This window comes from Saimiri boliviensis, chromosome 5 (assembly GCF_048565385.1).
Source record: "Saimiri boliviensis isolate mSaiBol1 chromosome 5, mSaiBol1.pri, whole genome shotgun sequence".
NCBI classification, from domain to species: domain Eukaryota; kingdom Metazoa; phylum Chordata; class Mammalia; order Primates; family Cebidae; genus Saimiri; species Saimiri boliviensis.
The window spans coordinates 121,983,234-122,000,279 of NC_133453.1; the positions used below are offsets into that span (position 1 = coordinate 121,983,234).

A 17,046-nucleotide genomic window follows, 5' to 3' on the forward strand; every position below is an offset into this window, starting at 1 on the left:
TCGGAACCACTTCGTGTTTCGGTCCTCTCATCGAGAAAGGGCTACCCGAAGGTCCAGGTTCGCAGTTTGTGAGACGGAGCTGCCAGCTTTCGTTCTAGGGTGAGCCACCTGGAGGTCTGGCCACTCCCTCGTCCATCGCTCTGCCCCAGACACCCACGCTCGCTTCCCTCTTCTCCCTCCACCTCGGCCTACTTCCCTTCTTCCTATCTTCGCTCCTTTCGCATCGCCACCGTGCACCGTCGCTCGGTGCCCACCGCCCCGCTTTACTTCCCTTGGCTCTGCCTAGCCACGCTAAATACGCGACCCCAGCGCTGTCCGCCGTCGCGCCTCCATGACGTCACGCGCGCCGCCAACTTCGGGCTAGGGGGGCGGGGCCGCGGGGGCTGGCCAGCGGGGGCGGGGCCGGGCCGGGGCAGGGGGCGGGGCCGGGCCAGGGCCGAGCTCGCGGCCTCTGCGGCCATAGCTGCCTGCGCCGTCCCTTCCCCTCACCCGCTCCCCGCCCTCCTGGGCCGAGTGGAGTTGGGTGGCGTCGGCGGCGTCTCCCTGAGGGGCACCGCGGCTTCAGGAGCTGGGCGTCCAGTGCGGCGCGATGTCAGGTGCAGTGACGGCTGTGTGAGTCCGAGGCCGCGGCCGTGGCGCTGGTCGGCTACGGGGCCTGGCCCGGGTCCGCTCATGGTGCCGCCACGACGCCATCGCAGGGCAGGAAGGCCAGGTAGGCAGGCAGGGAAGGGCCCCGACATCACTGGAGCCCAAACCGGGTCGGAGTGCCTACCAGCAGCACCGCCTCCAGCCCTGGGTGGCAGCCGGAACGTCTTGACCGGAACCTTGAAGGTCTCCAGGGGCGGAGGGAGCGGGAGCTGACAGGGGAGCTGCGGTCCTGCGCCCACCCTGGCAAGCCGGGAAGCCGAGCTTGCGCCCTGGCCTCGGCTTCCCTGGGAGGCGTCGCTGCCTTAAGTTTCTTCCCCCGTCCAAAAAAGGAGGCGGCTTCCTTTTTCCAGCTGTTTCTTCTAAAATGATTGGATGTATTGACCGGAGTGGGTGGGGGAGCTTGGTGAATCCTTTTCTGTTAGTTACCACGTGAGGAGATTGGAAAGGTGCCTTCAAGACTCTCAAGAAATCACTTACTCTCCGATAACGAAATTCCACTCCAGGAGGTCAGGGCAGAAAAGACACTTTTAGAAACAGTGTCTAGACGCCGTCCCTAGGGGTGGACTCCTCTGGAGGGAGAGGTGAATGCAGTTCTGTAGTTATGAAACTCGGAGAAGCTATTTTCCATTAGTTAACTATTCTTAAATCTGCCATATGTTGAATATTGTTTTTTCCCCCTTATCGTGTCTTTCTCTAAGTAAAATCTGAAGCGTACAGTGGATACCATGAAAGTATAGAGAAAGGTGGCAAGTATGTTTAACACATTTTGGTCCTTCATTTGCTTTCAGTTTGAAGGTGAAGAGTGAAAAACGATGTGATGAATCTTACCTTGAAGTTGTTGACATTTTCATAGCATCATTTTCGTGGTTGTTTTTAGGGGCGCTGAGTTCTTCACCTCCTTTTAGACTGAGATTTGCCAAGTTTTGTGGCATTGCTCTTGAAGATCTCAGAAAGGCTCTTAAGACAAGGTAAATTCCACATGTTTATCCACTATGTAACTTTCACACTGAACTTTAGCTAACAAATGTCAGATGTTTTTGTTATACTAATTTTCTCATTTTTAATGGATATTTTTCTAAAATCGTCTCTAATGTGATTTGTATTTTTTTAAAAAACAGACTGCAAATGGTGTGTGTGTTTATCATGAACCGAATGAATTCCCAGAACAGTGGCTTCACTCAGCGCAGGCGAATGGCTCTTGGGATTGTTATTCTCCTGCTTGTTGATGTCATATGGGTGGCTTCCTCTGAACTTACTTCGGTATGTATCTTTGGTCCAGGAATGTTACATTACCGCCACAGTGTTACTGTTAACTTGTAGTAACTGTAGCCATTACAATCCCCTGCTTTCTAAAAGCAGTATCTTAAATGCTATTGAATTTTTTTTAATAGTGAATTATTACCACTTCAAGTTAAAACTGAAAGGATGATCTTTTTTTATTGTTTCATATAATTTTCTTGTGTCTTTAAGGAGGGTTACTTAGAGAGATTGTATGCATATTTTCTAATATTTGAAAGTGTTTCTCTTGGCTTTTTTTCTCAACTTAAATTCTTTCTGTAAATACTTTCTAGTGAAATAATTATCAGGATGCAAAACAATGTCAACATTTAGTAGAATGGTAGTCAAGTGGTAGTTAGGTGTAAAGTCTTGATTTAGGTTTAGTTTTTAGGAAAGAATACTTTGGGGTACTGAGTACTTCTTATTCCAGCCTGATATACATAATGACTTCAAGTCTCATTTTAGGCGATGCCAGTTTAAGTACTGTAAAGTTCCTCATCAACTTTTAGGTAATAATTGAGTATCCACATGTTTAAGTTGTCCAGATAGAGTATTACATTAGGATTTGCAAAATGGAGATTTTTTTGAGTTCTTTTGTATTTATTTTTACATTTATTAGCTGGAATTCTTTTAAGTCTTTTTAATATGACCATATTAATCTTTTTTTTTTTTTGAGATGGAGTTTCACTCTTGTTACCCAGGCTGGAGTGCAATGGCGAGATTTCGGCTTACTGCAACCTCGATCTCCTGGGTTCAATCAATTCTCCTGCCTCAGCCTCCTCAGCAGCTGGGATTATATGTGCCTGCTACCACACCCAGCTAATTTTTGTATTTTTAGTAGAGACTGGGTTTCACCACGTTGGTCAGGTTGGTCTCAGACTTGACCTCTAGTGATCCACCCACCTTGGCTTTCCAAAGTGCTGGGATTACAGGCATGAGCCACTGTGCCCGGCATCTTATTAATCTTTAACACTTTCTTTCCACCACAAGATGCCCTGGGCTCATCTTGTACATTTTCTGCTCCTTACATGGATTTGGCCATTTTTTTGTAGGAGCCATTGTTTATTTTTTGGTTCTTTTTTGGAGAGGCAGGGGACAGAGTCTCACTCTGTTGCCCAGGCTGGAATGGTGCAGTGGTGCCCTCTTGGCTCACTGTAACCTCTGCCTCCTGGGTTCCAACAATTCTCCTGCTGCAGCCTCCTGAGTACCTGGGATGAAAGGCGCATGCCCTTATGTGCCGCAAAGTTTTGTATTTTTTGTAGAGACAGGGTTTCGCCATGTTGGCCAGGCTGGTCTTGAATTCCTGACCTCAAGTGATCTACCCACTTTGGCCTCCCAAAGTGCTGGGATTACAGTTGTGAGCCACTGCACCTGGCCTGGAGCCTTCGTTTCTTTTAGTGTTAAAATGGTGCTGACCACCATACATCCTAGAGGTGCATGTTCCTCCTGGGTTGTCATATTTTTTCTACACCTTTTTAGTGCATGTAACTAGGAATTTTCTTTTCTTAGGGTATAAAAAATTGTGAGTTTATATTCACGATATACTAAAAACAAACAAAAAAATAGTCTACCTGAAGAAACTTCCATTACCTTGAAATTTGTCAGTTTTCTTTTGGTGGTCTTATGGCATCCTGAACCCTGCTCTTGGTACCTGGCACATTATGCTGTATTCTCTTCATATACATGTCTCCTCTATTAGATGTTAAGTTCTCCAAGGGCAGGGTAACTTTCCTTATTTCTCTTTTCTTTTTTTCTTTATGAGGTAGGGTCTTGCTCTGTCGTCCTGGCTGGAGTGCAGTGACTTGATCATGGCTCACTGCAGCCTCAACTTTTGTGGGTTCAAGGGATCCTCCTGCTTCAGCCTCCCAAGTAGCTGGGACTATGGGGTGCATGCCACTACACCTGGCTAATTTTTCTATTTTTCCGTAGAGACAGAGTTTTACCATGTTGCCCAGGCTGGTGTTGAAATTCTGTGCTCAAGCAATCCACCCACCTTGGCCTCCCCAAGTGCTGGGATTATTGGTGTGAGCTACCATGCCTGGCCCTGTCTTGTTTTTCTTTAGCTCCTGACATATTTACTGTTTCATAGTAGGTTTCAATGAATGTTGAAACAAACTTATTTTTGGAGGGTGTTGCTGCTTTGTTTGGTGATATCCTTTTGTATGCAAGATAAATATAGTATTCAGAAATGAATCTAAAATATTTGTGTTATCCCTTTGACTTTTCCTTTCCAAGGGAACTTCTAAAGAGTTAAAATCATGTAGTGACTTTATCTTGGAGACGAGTAATAAGGTTTAAGGTCATCTCATAGTTGTCTGTGTAACTTTTTCTTCTGCAGTATGTTTTTACCCAGTACAACAAACCATTCTTCAGCACCTTTGCAAAAACTTCTATGTTTGTTTTGTACCTTTTGGGCTTTATTATTTGGAAGCCATGGAGACAACAGTGTACAAGAGGACTTCGAGGGAAGCATGCTGCTTTTGTAAGTTTTTAATTTTAAGTGTCTGTTGGGAAGGGGAGTTTAAAGATGTATTCGTTTCTTTAAGGACAGTCAGATTTTAAGTTGTTAAGTGAGTGAAGATACAAGAAAACCTACTTTTGCTCCAAATTTTAAATTTGTTCTTCTGATCAACTTAGTGTCAATATTTTGTGAGAACTCTTACCCCAGGACATTTTCTGAGTTGTTTAACATTGTTGAATTAGCCCAAATCAATTAATGCGGAGATGAGGAGGAAAGTAAGGAATAAGACAAATGTCAAGAGTCTATCATTTGCAGATTGGATAAGAACCCTCTAATTGTTAGGTGGATTCTGGAAATAAATTCAAAGTTTTATATATTAAAATGAAAATATATTTCTGGGCGTACTTTAGATGTTTGGCTAATCAAATTATATTCTTTGATGTAATATAACATGCTCATTCACAGTGTTGAAAGAAATGTGAGTTTATATAATGATAAGTCTTCCTCAGAAGTAGAAATTTTGAATTATTGAGAATGAAGGATTATAAAACTTTTTTATATTAATCCTTTTAAAAATTCTTATTTAAATATATATTTAATGTGAAACATACCATTTTAACTATTTTTAAATGTTTACTAGTAGTATTAAGTACATTTTGCTGTACAACCATCAGCTCCAGAATTTTTCATCATCCTACATAGTCTGTACATAGACTTAAAAATAATCCCTATTTGGTCTTTACTCCAAACCCTAGTAACCACTGTATTATTTTCTGCTTCTATTAATCTTTTTCTTTTGTGTGTATTTTTTTTTTTTTTTTTTTTGCGTGTGGGTTAAAATAGTATTGTTTCTTGTCTTATCTAATAAGTACATTCTTTTTAAAATTATTTATTTATTTTTAGAGACAGGGTCTCACTTTGTTGCCCAGGCTGGAGTGTAGTGGTTTAATCATAGTTTGCTATAATCTTGAACTCCTGGGCTCAAGCAATCCGCCTGCCTCAGTCTCTTAAGTAGCTGAGCACATAGCCACATACTACCATGCCCACTAATTTTTGTATTTTTTGTAGAGACAGTGTCTCACTATATTGCTCAGCCTGGTCTCAAAGTCTGGCCTCAGGCAGTCCTCCCATCTTGGCCTCCAAAAGTGCTGGGGTTACAGGCATGAGTCACTGCACCCAACAATCAGGGGCTTTTCAATAATTGCTTTCTGAAGTTGGACTTGGTGGCTCTAGCCTTTAATCCCAGCACATTGGGAGGCCAGGGTGGGCAGATTTCTTCAGCTTCATGAGTTCAAGACTTGCCTGGGCAACATAGTGAAACCCTGTCTCTTAAAAGAAAAATAAATAGGTCGGGCATGGTGGCTCACACCTGTAATCCCAGCACTTTGGGAGGCCAAGGCAGGCAGATCATGGGTCAGGAGATTGAGACCATCCTGGCCAACATAGTGAAACCCCATCTCTACTACAAATACAAAAATTACCTGAGTGTGGTGGTACAAACCTGTAGTCCCAGCTACTTGGGAGGCTGAGGCAGGAGAACTGCTTGAACCCAAGAGGTGGAGGTTACAGTAAGCCAAGATTGTGCCACTATACTCCAGCCTGGTGATAGAGCGAGATGCCATCTCAAAAAAAAAAGAAAGAAAGAAAGAAAGAAAAATAAATAAAAAACAAAAATATTTTTTATTAGTTGAAGCCTGAAATGTGTACTCATGTACACACACAAATTTAACTTACCAAAATATGAGTATATGTTTTTTACTTTGCGCAAGTAATACATATACATTGTAGAAATTACATATACATCGTATCACATGTGGGAATAAATTGTATGTGTATTAGCATAGGTATATTGTTGAAAATTTAGAAAATACAGAAGAACAAAAAGGAAAATAAATTGTACCATTCAAGGAAGAACCACTGATGATATTTTGACGTATATCCTGCCATTCTTTTCATGTGTGTATTTTTTATTTTTTACAAAAATGTAATTGGGCCTGGTGGAGTGGCTCATGCCTATTATTTCAGCACTTTAGGAAGCTGAGGTGACTGGATCACTTGAGGCCAGGAGTTCTGGACCAGCCTGGCTAACATGGTAAAACCCCGTCTCTACTAAAAATAAAATATTAGCCAGTCATGGTGGTGCACTACTGTAATCTCAGCTACTTGGGAGGCTGAGGCATGAGAATTTCTTGAACCTGAGAGGCGAAGGTTGCAGACAGCTGAGATTGAGCCATTGCACTCCAGTCTGGGTGACAGAGTTAGACTGTCTCAAAAAAATAAAATAAAAACAAAAATGGAATTGTTTGTTTTTAGGGTTTATCCATGTAGTAGTAGATCTGTACTTCATTCATTTTGTTGTTGTTGTTGAGACAGAGTCTCACTCTCTTGCTCAGGTTGGAGTGCAGTGGTGCAATCTTAGCTCACTGCAGCCTCTGCCTCTCGGATTCAAGTGAATCTGCCTCAGCCTCCTGAGTAGCTTGGATTACAGGCATCCACCACCATGCCTGAGTCATTTTTGTATTTTTAGTAGATACAGGGTTTCACCATGTTGGTCAGGCTGGTTTTGAACTCCTGACCTCAAGCAATCCACCTGCTTTGGCCTCCCAAAGTACTGGGATTAAAGGCATGAGCCACCGCACACAGCCAAGTAATGTCTTTTTTAGAGCTTTTAATTCTTATTGCTAAATTACAGTCTGTAATGGTTGCATTAATTCTCATCTTTGTTAGCAGTGTATAATTAAACATGTATTAAACACTCATTAAGTCTCATGATTGAACCTTTACCAAAATCCCAACATTTGCCAACTTGACAGGTAAACGGTGGTATCTTGTTTAATGTACCTGTTTGTGTTTACTTTTGTATATTTTTTTTTTTTGGAAAGTAGAGCTCCTGTGTGTTGTCTATGTCTTATTTTTCTATATTGACTGCCTTTTTGTTATTGATTTGTTGGGGTTCTTTTATAGCATGGGCTCTAGTGTTTGAATCTTGTTCTATCGCTTGCCAAGTTTTGACCTTGGGCAAGTTATTTAACCTCTTCAGACTTTCAGCAGAGATAATGATAGACTAGCTGTGGATATGAAATGAAATCCTGCTTATCTAGCATTAGTGCAGTGATTCTCAAAGTATGGTCCAGGCCTTGAAATCATTCAGGCTTTTTTTTTTTTTTTTTTTTTTTGAGATGGAATCTCGCTCTGTGGCCCAGGCTGGAGTACAGTGGCATGATCTGTGCTCACTGCAACCTCTGCCTCCTGGTTCAAGTGATTCTCCTGCCTCAGCTTACCAAGTAGCTGAGATTTCAGGTGCATGCCACCATGCCTAGCTGATTTTTGTGTGTTTTAGTAGAGATGGGGTTTCACCATGTTGGCCAGGCTGCTCTCAAACTCCTGACCTCAAGTGATCTGGCTACGTCAGCCTCCCAAAGTGCTGGGATTACAGGCATGAGCCACTGTGCTCGGTCTCATTCAGGGGTTTTTGAGATCAAAACTAATTTCATAATAATACTAAGATGTTACTTCACCCCACCCCACCCCACCCCTTTTTTTTTTTTTTTTTTTTTGAGGTGGAGTCTAACTCTGTCGCTCAGGCTGGAGTACAGTGGCACGATCTTGGCTCCCTGCAATCTCCACCTTTAGAGTTCAAGTGATTCTCCTGTTTCAGCCTCCCAAGTAGCTGAGATTACAGGTGCTTGCCAACATGCTCAGCTAATTTTTTTGTATTTTTAGTAGAGACAGAGTTTCAGCATGTTGGTCAGGCTAGTCTTGAACTCCTGATCTCAAATGATCAACCAGCTTTCGCCTGTTACGTTACTTTTTAACTAACCCATCCCTCCTTTCCCTACTTATCTGAAATGTTATAATCATGTTGTGAAAAGTGCATGCTTTGATGTTAGACTAACTTTTTAATCCTATCAGGATTAAAAATCTCTCACCCTCAAATTCTTAATAAAATGAGAATAATACCTTCGTAGCAATGGTGAATATGTGGCATTAGCTGCTATTATTAATAGTAACAGTTATCCTCTTATAGGCTGATTCTGGATTTTTGCTTCTATTTCTTTGAGTCATGTCTGACTAGTTGTACAATATAATGTAAGTTTAACTGAATTTTATATCTTGTTGTCTGTGTTTAGTTTGCAGATGCTGAAGGTTACTTTGCTGCTTGCACGACAGATACAACTATGAATAGTTCTTTGGTACGTGTTTCTTTTCTTATCAGGAATGGAGAGGTGGAGTTGAGCAATGGTAGGAAGAACTGAAACAGTTCTGGTGGCAGCAAAGCTATATTACAACATAGATATAGCTCAGTATTGAGTGCCTGTCATGTGGACTGTAATTTGGTACTTTTTTTCTCCTTAGGGATATCTGGGGCCTAGAGGTAAACAATTTAGCTACCTCTGAAGAGAGAGGGGAAGGGGAAACTGGTTAAGGAGTGAAAACAGTAAAAGACAATCCTTTGTTACTAATCAGCTTTTTCACTTCATGCATGATTATTATAATTTAGAAACAAATATTTTTGACACTGAGAGTATATAGGCAAATTATTCATTTGTTTATGCCACAAAATTTTTATAGTGACAAATATGTGTTAAATAGTTGTTCTAGGCTCTGAAAATACAGCTTTGTTCTAGTCTGTGAGTGTGTGCATATTTGCAAGGGGACAGGTAATAAATCAAATAATGACATAATCACTTATTTTAAGTGTTTATCATCTAGTTGGAGAGGTAGTATATAAAAATCTGGTTTTTTAAGATGATAACTCAGGCATCTCTTATTTTATTTTTTATTTTTAGATTTCTTTTTAGAGACAGGATATTGCTCTATTGTCTGGAGTTGAGTACAGTGGCACAGTTATGGCTCATTGTAACTATAATTTACTGAGCTTAAGTGATCCTCTTGCCTCAGCGTCCTGAATACAAGCATACTCCACCACTAATTTTTTATTATTTTTTTAGATACATAGTCTTGCTATGTGCTCAGGCTAGCATCTCTTTAAAATATGTTTTTAATGATACTTGCTTTCTTTCCAAACATGGCATTTTATCTAAGGAAAGTTTTAGTGACTCTAAAATTAATACCAATTTGTGAAGCACTGGCTTCGTGACCTTATTCACAGTAGAGTTTTTTTGTTTGTCTCGCTGTTTTTTAGAACTGCAATGACATGCAGAGTAGGTTACTAGGTACTATGAAGAATTTTTTTCCCCCAGTATCTTAAGCATCAGTAAAATAATACTTGTCTCTATCATTACAGAAGGCACAGTTGAGATGGCAGCATGTTCTTCTGACTACTCTTATACTAATTCTTGCTATTATCTGTAAGATGGATATGTCAAATTGCTCTAGGCCAGATGCTATAATGAAAAGTTCAGTATAACAAAGAGATTATGTCTCTTTCCAGACCTACTGTCCCTTCATTTACTGAATATATATATATATATTTTTATTGACAGAGTTCTATACCACAAGTTAAAAGATAAAGACATTAAAAAAGTTCTGTTAATTTTGAAGAATTAGCCTACTTGGAGATTTGTACCTTAAATACAGATCATCTGAAGGACATTTGCAAAAACAGTTGAGGAATTTATAACTACTTGGAGTAGCCTAGACAAACCTGGCTTTAATTCTTTTGTCTATACTTCGTTACTTTATTTCTCAGCTTGATTCTATAAAATTATTATTTTGAGATGGAGTCTTGCTCTGTCGCCCAGGCTAGAGTGCAGTGGCACAATCTCAGCTCACTGCAATCTCTGTCTTCTAGATTCAAGCAATTTTCCTGCCTCAGCCTTCTGAGTAGCTGGGATTACAGGCACCCACCACTACACTCAGCTAATTTTTGTATTTTAGTAGAGATGGGGTTTCACCATGTTGGCCAGGCTGGTCTTGAACTCCTGACCTCAAGTGATGTGCCCATCTCAGCCTTCCAGAGTGCTGGGATGACAGGCATGAACCACTGTATTGGCCCTATTCTATAAAATTTTTGTGAGGGCTAATGAGAAATATATGTTTAACTGCTCTAGACTTGGTACTCAATACATAGTAAGAATTGATAAGTAGTAGCTATTTTGTGTAAAGGTCTTCAAGAATTTTAGTTTTTTATTGAATTTTATATAATAAGAGGAGATAATTTGGTAAATATAAATACATATATGTACCCGATTATCAGTTTGTTGTCTGTCTTCCCCATTAGACTGCATGATCACTGAGGAAGAAACTGCTTTTATTCACTCTTACATTCCAAGGACTTAGAACAGTTTCTGATATAGTAGGAGCTCAGTGTTTGTTAAATGAATGAAAAGGAATGAGTGATAATCTGTTAGCTGAGATAGTATCTGTTAGCTAAGAGAGAGAGAATGTTTTAATGACATTTAAATATGAAATGTCATAATATACCAATACTGTTATATTACATTTCCAAACTGTAAACTGATTCTTTTCTGTCATTGTACCTGTTTAGATCTGTTGAGTTTCCTTTCTTAAGTCTTGAAAATGAATTTTGGAAAAGTTATGCTCTCTAAGCATAGTGGTGAACAACCACGTTTTAGATGGTATTTGTGTCTATATATCATCCGTTTAAATTTTAACCAGTCTTTTAGCTTTTATATTTGTTGCTTACATTTTTTCTATTACATTCCAGAGTGAACCTCTGTATGTTCCTGTGAAATTTCATGATCTTCCAAGTGAAAAACCTGAGAGCACAAACATTGATACTGAAAAAAGTAAGCAAACCTTAGAATTCCATAACTTGGAAATGGGTAGAAAGTTTAGCTTTATTCAAGCCACCTCAAAACTTAGTGATGATATGGGTTAAACGAAGTCATCCTGTAGTTCTTCTGCTCCATATGGTGTTGGCTCAGCCTGCAAGTCTTCTGAAAGTTTGACTGGATTGTGAATCTAATATAATACAATCATTTTTGTATTAGTTCAACTGGAAATTTTGTATTATTTCAACCGGTATACCTTTGATTTACTTTGTCTTACTCTGATCATAGGTGAACTTATACATTTATCAGTAAATTAAAACTTGTGACTTTTGTTGGAGAGGAATCATTTAATTATTTTGTTTTATGCCTTTTCTTTTAAATATGAGAACTCTGGTTTGATTATATATATGTACACGTGTGTATATATATATGCATGTGTGTGTGTGTGTGTGTGTGTGTGTGTGTGTGTGTACTTTTTTAAAAAAACAAATAATAGCCTCTTATTTATGCCCTCAGTGATCCTAGTAGCAAATTATAAGAGTTTTGCTGGTTCTGTGAATTTAGTAAAGAATGCCACCTTTAACATAATGTGCAGTATTTATCCATAATTTCCCTTGCAAGGAATGGACCTATAGAGAATTGTTCTGCATGTTTGCTCAGGAAACTAATTCTCATAAATTAGATATGCATGAGGAAAAATCCAAATAAAATTTTACTAGAAATACTAAAATAATAATCATACTAAAATCCTGAAATAGGCAGTTGTGTATATACAGTACATAATTGCAGAAACCTTGTTTAAATAGCAGTCTCATTTTAAACTTCTTACAACATTTTTGTAGATGAAAACGTTTTTTCTGTTAACTCTCTTAAGTGAAAAAGCTGCCTCAGGTAATGATATACCTCTGGTTTACTTTGACTGATCTTACTCTGATCATAGATGAACTTATGCATTTATCAGTAAATTAAAACTTGGAACTTTTGTTGGAGAGGAGTCAATTAATTATTTTGTATTACGCTTTTCCTTTTAAGCTCCCAAAAAGTCTCGTGTGAGGTTCAGTAATATCATGGAGATTCGACAGCTTCCATCAAGCCATGCATTGGAAGCAAAGTTGTCTCGCATGTCATATCCTGTGAAAGAACAAGAATCCATACTGAAAACTGTGGGGAAACTTACTGCAACTCAAGTAGCGAAAATTAGCTTTTTTTTTTGCTTTGTGGTAGGTCTTTTTATGATATGTTTGCATATGATGTTTGAAACTTGAATTTTAAGAAGGTATACATATCAACAATATAGGATTGAAATGTGAGACAATTAGATTGTTTAATCATAACTTTTAACTCTGCTACTCAATACCAGTAGGAAGTTAGGGTATCAAATTAGTAAATGCTTGATACAACTCAAGAGTTAGAATTCAGTAAGTCCTATAACACTTCAGCTATTTTTATATATATACACAAAATTATGAACATACACAATTTGGTAAGTTCTTCAGAATTTAGCATTGCCTTATGGTCAAGATTATGAATTGAGTTATTTTACACTGATATACATATATATATATATATATATATGCATATATATATATATATATATATACACACACACACACACACACATACACACACACACAAAGGCTAGTAAATATCCAAATAATAGTTTACTGTGCATTGATTTTTTTTTCAAATAAGTGTTTTGCAGTTTTATATTCATATAAATGAAGTTAAGTATTGTATTATCAAGTACTCAGTATATTTCTATAGAATTTCTGGTTCTATTATTTATATAGAAACTGAAAAACATGCTTAAGATTTCACACAGAATAATGATAAAGTATTGTTATTTTGGGCTAAGTTAAGATTAGAGACTTATCAGAGTTAGTGAGAACTCTAACATGCAGAATTTAAAAAATGAACTTCCGTGCTATTTTATGTATACATCAGGTGTCCCCAAACTACGGCCCGCGGGCCACATGCGGCCCCCTGAGGCCATTTATCCGGCCCCCTGCTGCGCTTCAGGAAGGGGTACCTCTTTCATTGATGGTCAGTGAGAGGAGCACAGTATGTGGCGGCCCTCCAGCGGTCTGAGGGACAGTGAACTGGCCCCCCGTGTAAAAAGTTTGGGGACACCTGGTATACATCATTTGAAGTAGCCTAATGCAACGTTTTTAAATATGAGCCTTTAAGATTCAAATGTATATTGGGCATCTTATAACACTAAATAGTGCAATACTAATGTCAATGTTGTTAGCCTGATTATAAAATTTTTTTGACTTTTATGATTTTGCCTTTCATACTCATTGAATAGCTCGTTTTTCTCCATTCCCTGGCTCTACTAATAACACTATTCTTTATAGCAGATTTAAAGATATGTGCAGATAATAGCCTTTTTAAGAATTCTTTTTTGAAACTATAATAAAATGTATGTAAAATATACCATTTTGACCTTTTTTTTTTTTCCAAGACAGAGTTTTGCTCTTGTTGCCCAGGCTGGAATGCAATGGCATGATCTTGGCTTACCACAACCTCCACCTCCCAGCAGGCAATTCTCCTGCCTCAACCTCCTGAGTAGCTGGGATTACAGGGATGCACCATCACACCCGGCTTATTTTGTATTTTTAGTAGAGACAAGGTTTCTTCATGTTGGTCGGGCTGGTATTGAACTCACAACCTCAGATGATCCCCCTGCCTCAGCCTTCTAAAGTGTTGGAATTACAGGCATAAGTCACTACACCTGGCCTTGATCATTTTTAAGTGTACAGTTAGTGGCATAAAGTACATTCACATTGTTGCACAACCATCACCCCATCCATCCACAGAATTTTTTCATCTTGTAAAACTGAAACTATTCATTACACTGTAACTCCTCATTCCCGCCTCCCCCAACCCCTGGCACCACTATTCTATTTCTGTTAAGATGGATTTGAGTACTCATAAGTACCTCATGTCGAATGGAATCATACAGCATTTGTCATTTTGAGACTGATTTATTTCACTTAGCATAATGTCCTCTGGGTTCATCTGGGTTGTAACATGTGTAAGAATTTCCTTTCTTTTGAAAGCAGAATGATATTTCATTGTACAAGTAGACCATCTTTTGTTTATTCATTCTGGTGTCAATAGACACTTGGGTCACTTTGACCATAAATTGTCTTTAAAAAATAGCAACTTAAAATACATTGTGAAAGCAGAGAGCTAACAGATAGTTTCAGTTTTATAAGATGAAAAAATACTGTGGATGGATGGGGTGATGGTTGTACAACAATGTGAATGTACCTTATGCCACTAACTGTACACTTAAAAATGATGAAAATGGCATATTTTATGTATGTTTTATTATAATTTCAAAAAATAATTCTTAAAAAGGCTATTATCTGCATCTATTTTTAAATCTGCTAGAAAGACTAGTGTTATTATAAAACAGTTTACATAATGTATTTCTCTCAGAGTTTTAAGTTAGGAAAAAGTTTGCTTTTTCCAAGAAAGGGGGATAATTCCTTTTAATAGACAATAAGCTGTGTTAACTTAGGTTTTCCTTATTGCCTTCCTGCCTTTTTGCCTACAGATGAGCTGTGTGCTCACCCAAAGTAGCTTTCTTCCTTTAAACTGAAGTTTCTGATAAAATCATCATGTTCCATAGCCAGCTCCAACTCCATTACCTATTTAATCTGGCCCTTTTTTTTCTTTTTCCTTTTTTTGAGACGGAGTCTCACCCTATCGCCCAGGCTGGAGTGCGATGGAGCAATCTCACCTCAATGCATCCTCTGCCTTCCGGGTTCAAGCGATTATCTTGCCTCAGCCTCCCAAGGAGCTGGGATTACAAGCGCGTGCCACCACGCCTGGCTAATGTTTTATATCTTTAGTAGAGACGGGGTTTTACCATGTTGGCCAGGCTGGTCTCAAACTCCTGCCCTCATTATCTGCCCACCTGAGCCTCCTAAAGTGCTGGGATTACAGATGTGAGCCACTGCGCCCAGCCTAATCTGGCTCTTATCTTTTTACTCTTGTTTTAATATTTACTATATATAGTTGGTCCTTGAACAACATGTGTCCATATTGTGCAGGAATGCTCGCACACAGATTTTCATCTATCTCTGCCACCCCTGAAACAGCAAGACCAATCCTTTCTCTTCCTCAGCCTACTTACTCAACATGAAGTTGACGAGGATGAAGACCTTTATATGATGATTCATTTCCACATAGTGAATATATTCTTTCTTATGATTTCCTTAATAGCATTTCTTTTCTCTAGCTTACTTTGTTATAAGCGTACAGTATAATATACATATAACATACAAAATATATGTTAATCATTACTTATGTTATTGATAGAGTTTCCAGTCAACATTAGGCTATTTGTAGTTATATTTTGAGGGAGTCAAAGTTAGAGCAGATTTTTTACTGCATGAAGGTTGGTCCTCTAATCCTATGTTGTTCAAGTGTCAACTGTGGATGCTTTTATTACACATTTCCTTTGTGTAAACTGGGTAGCATATAATTAATACATTTTAGTCCTGCCTTACACTCATTTAAAACAAGCAAACAGAGATCCCACGTAATAAAATAACATGAAGGGGGGCCGGGCGTGGTGGCTCATGCCTGTAATACCAGCACTTTGGGAGGCTAAGGTGGGTGGATCACAAGGTCAAGAGATCGAGACCATCCTGGTCAACATGGTGAAACCCTGTCTCTACTAAAAATACAAAAAATTAGCTGGGCATGGTGGCGCGTGCCTGTAATCCTAGCTACTCAGGAGGCTGAGGCAGGAGAATTGCCTGAACCCAGGAGGTGGAGGTTGCGGTGAGCCGAGATCGCGCCATTGCACTCCAGCCTGGGTAACAAGAGCGAAACTTCGTCTCAAAAAATAAATAAATAAATAAAATAACATGAATATTTGAGACTTTAAACTATTTTTATCACATATATAATTATCATATTACAAATCCTAAAGATTTTCTTGCTGTTTACCTAGCAGAATATATTAATCAAGTCATCATTAAAGTAAAGGCATTCCTTTGGGAAGTCAGAGGAATATGGTCCAGATATACAGTTGGCCCTCCAAATCCTTGAGTTCTGCCTCCTTGGATCCAAAGAACTGCAGATCAAAAATAATGAAGGTGAAAAAATAGAACAGCAATACAATGATAAAAATAATAGAGATTAAAAAACAATAGCATAACAACTATTTACGTTGTCTTAGGTTCAAGTAATCTAGAGGTGTTTAAAGTATACGAAAGGATGTGTATAGGTTGTATGCAAATGCTATGCCATTTTATATAAGGGACTTAAGCATCTTTGGAGTTTGATACCTTTGGGGTTGGGGTCCTGGTCCCAATTCCCTGCAGATACTGAGAGAAAATTAGGTTTTTGGAAACGTAGCTTAATAGAATGATAAGCTTTAGATAAGGTTAAGAGCAGTGCTGTTCAGTAGACACATAACATAAGCCTCAAATGCAGGCCGCAAACATAGTTTTAAATTATCTAGGAGAAGCATTTAAAAAAGGAAGAAGAAACAGATGATATGAATTTCAATATTATAGTTGTATTTAACCCACTATATGTAAAAATATTTCAACATGTTGATATAAAAATTATTGATGAATAATTCTTATTCATCAATAAATTTTGTAATAATGTGAATGTACTTTATGCCACTAACTGTACACTTGATCAAAATGGTATACTTTATGTATGTTTTATTATAATTTCAAAAAATCTTGAGAAGGCTATTTATATGTATCTTTAAATCTGCTATAAAGACTGGTATTATTATATAACAATTTACATAATACATTTCTCCTTTAAATTTTTTTTTGTACTGAAATCTTCTAAATCCAGTATGTGTTATACTTAAAAGACATTTCAATTCAGACCAGCCAATTTCAATTGCTCAGTAGACATGTGTGGCTAGTGTCTAATATATCGGACACTGTAGATCAAAAGGAGTTAATAATTACTGTA

General features: G+C 38.5%; 1 protein-coding gene across 1 annotated transcript in view; it reads left to right on the top strand.

Moving 5' to 3' along the window:
• The first annotated feature begins 429 nt into the window (after positions 1 to 429).
• SLC35F5 (solute carrier family 35 member F5) overlaps positions 430 to 17,046 on the top strand; it is a 42,429-nt gene continuing 25,812 nt past the window's right edge. Inside the window, exons 1-7 of the mRNA XM_003931534.4 lie at positions 430 to 712; positions 1,526 to 1,616; positions 1,767 to 1,908; positions 4,265 to 4,408; positions 8,518 to 8,580; positions 11,019 to 11,100; positions 12,118 to 12,305. Of these exons, the coding sequence (XP_003931583.1) occupies positions 673 to 712; positions 1,526 to 1,616; positions 1,767 to 1,908; positions 4,265 to 4,408; positions 8,518 to 8,580; positions 11,019 to 11,100; positions 12,118 to 12,305 (750 nt within the window). The 5' untranslated portion in view covers positions 430 to 672. The remainder of the gene's footprint in view (positions 713 to 1,525; positions 1,617 to 1,766; positions 1,909 to 4,264; positions 4,409 to 8,517; positions 8,581 to 11,018; positions 11,101 to 12,117; positions 12,306 to 17,046) is intronic.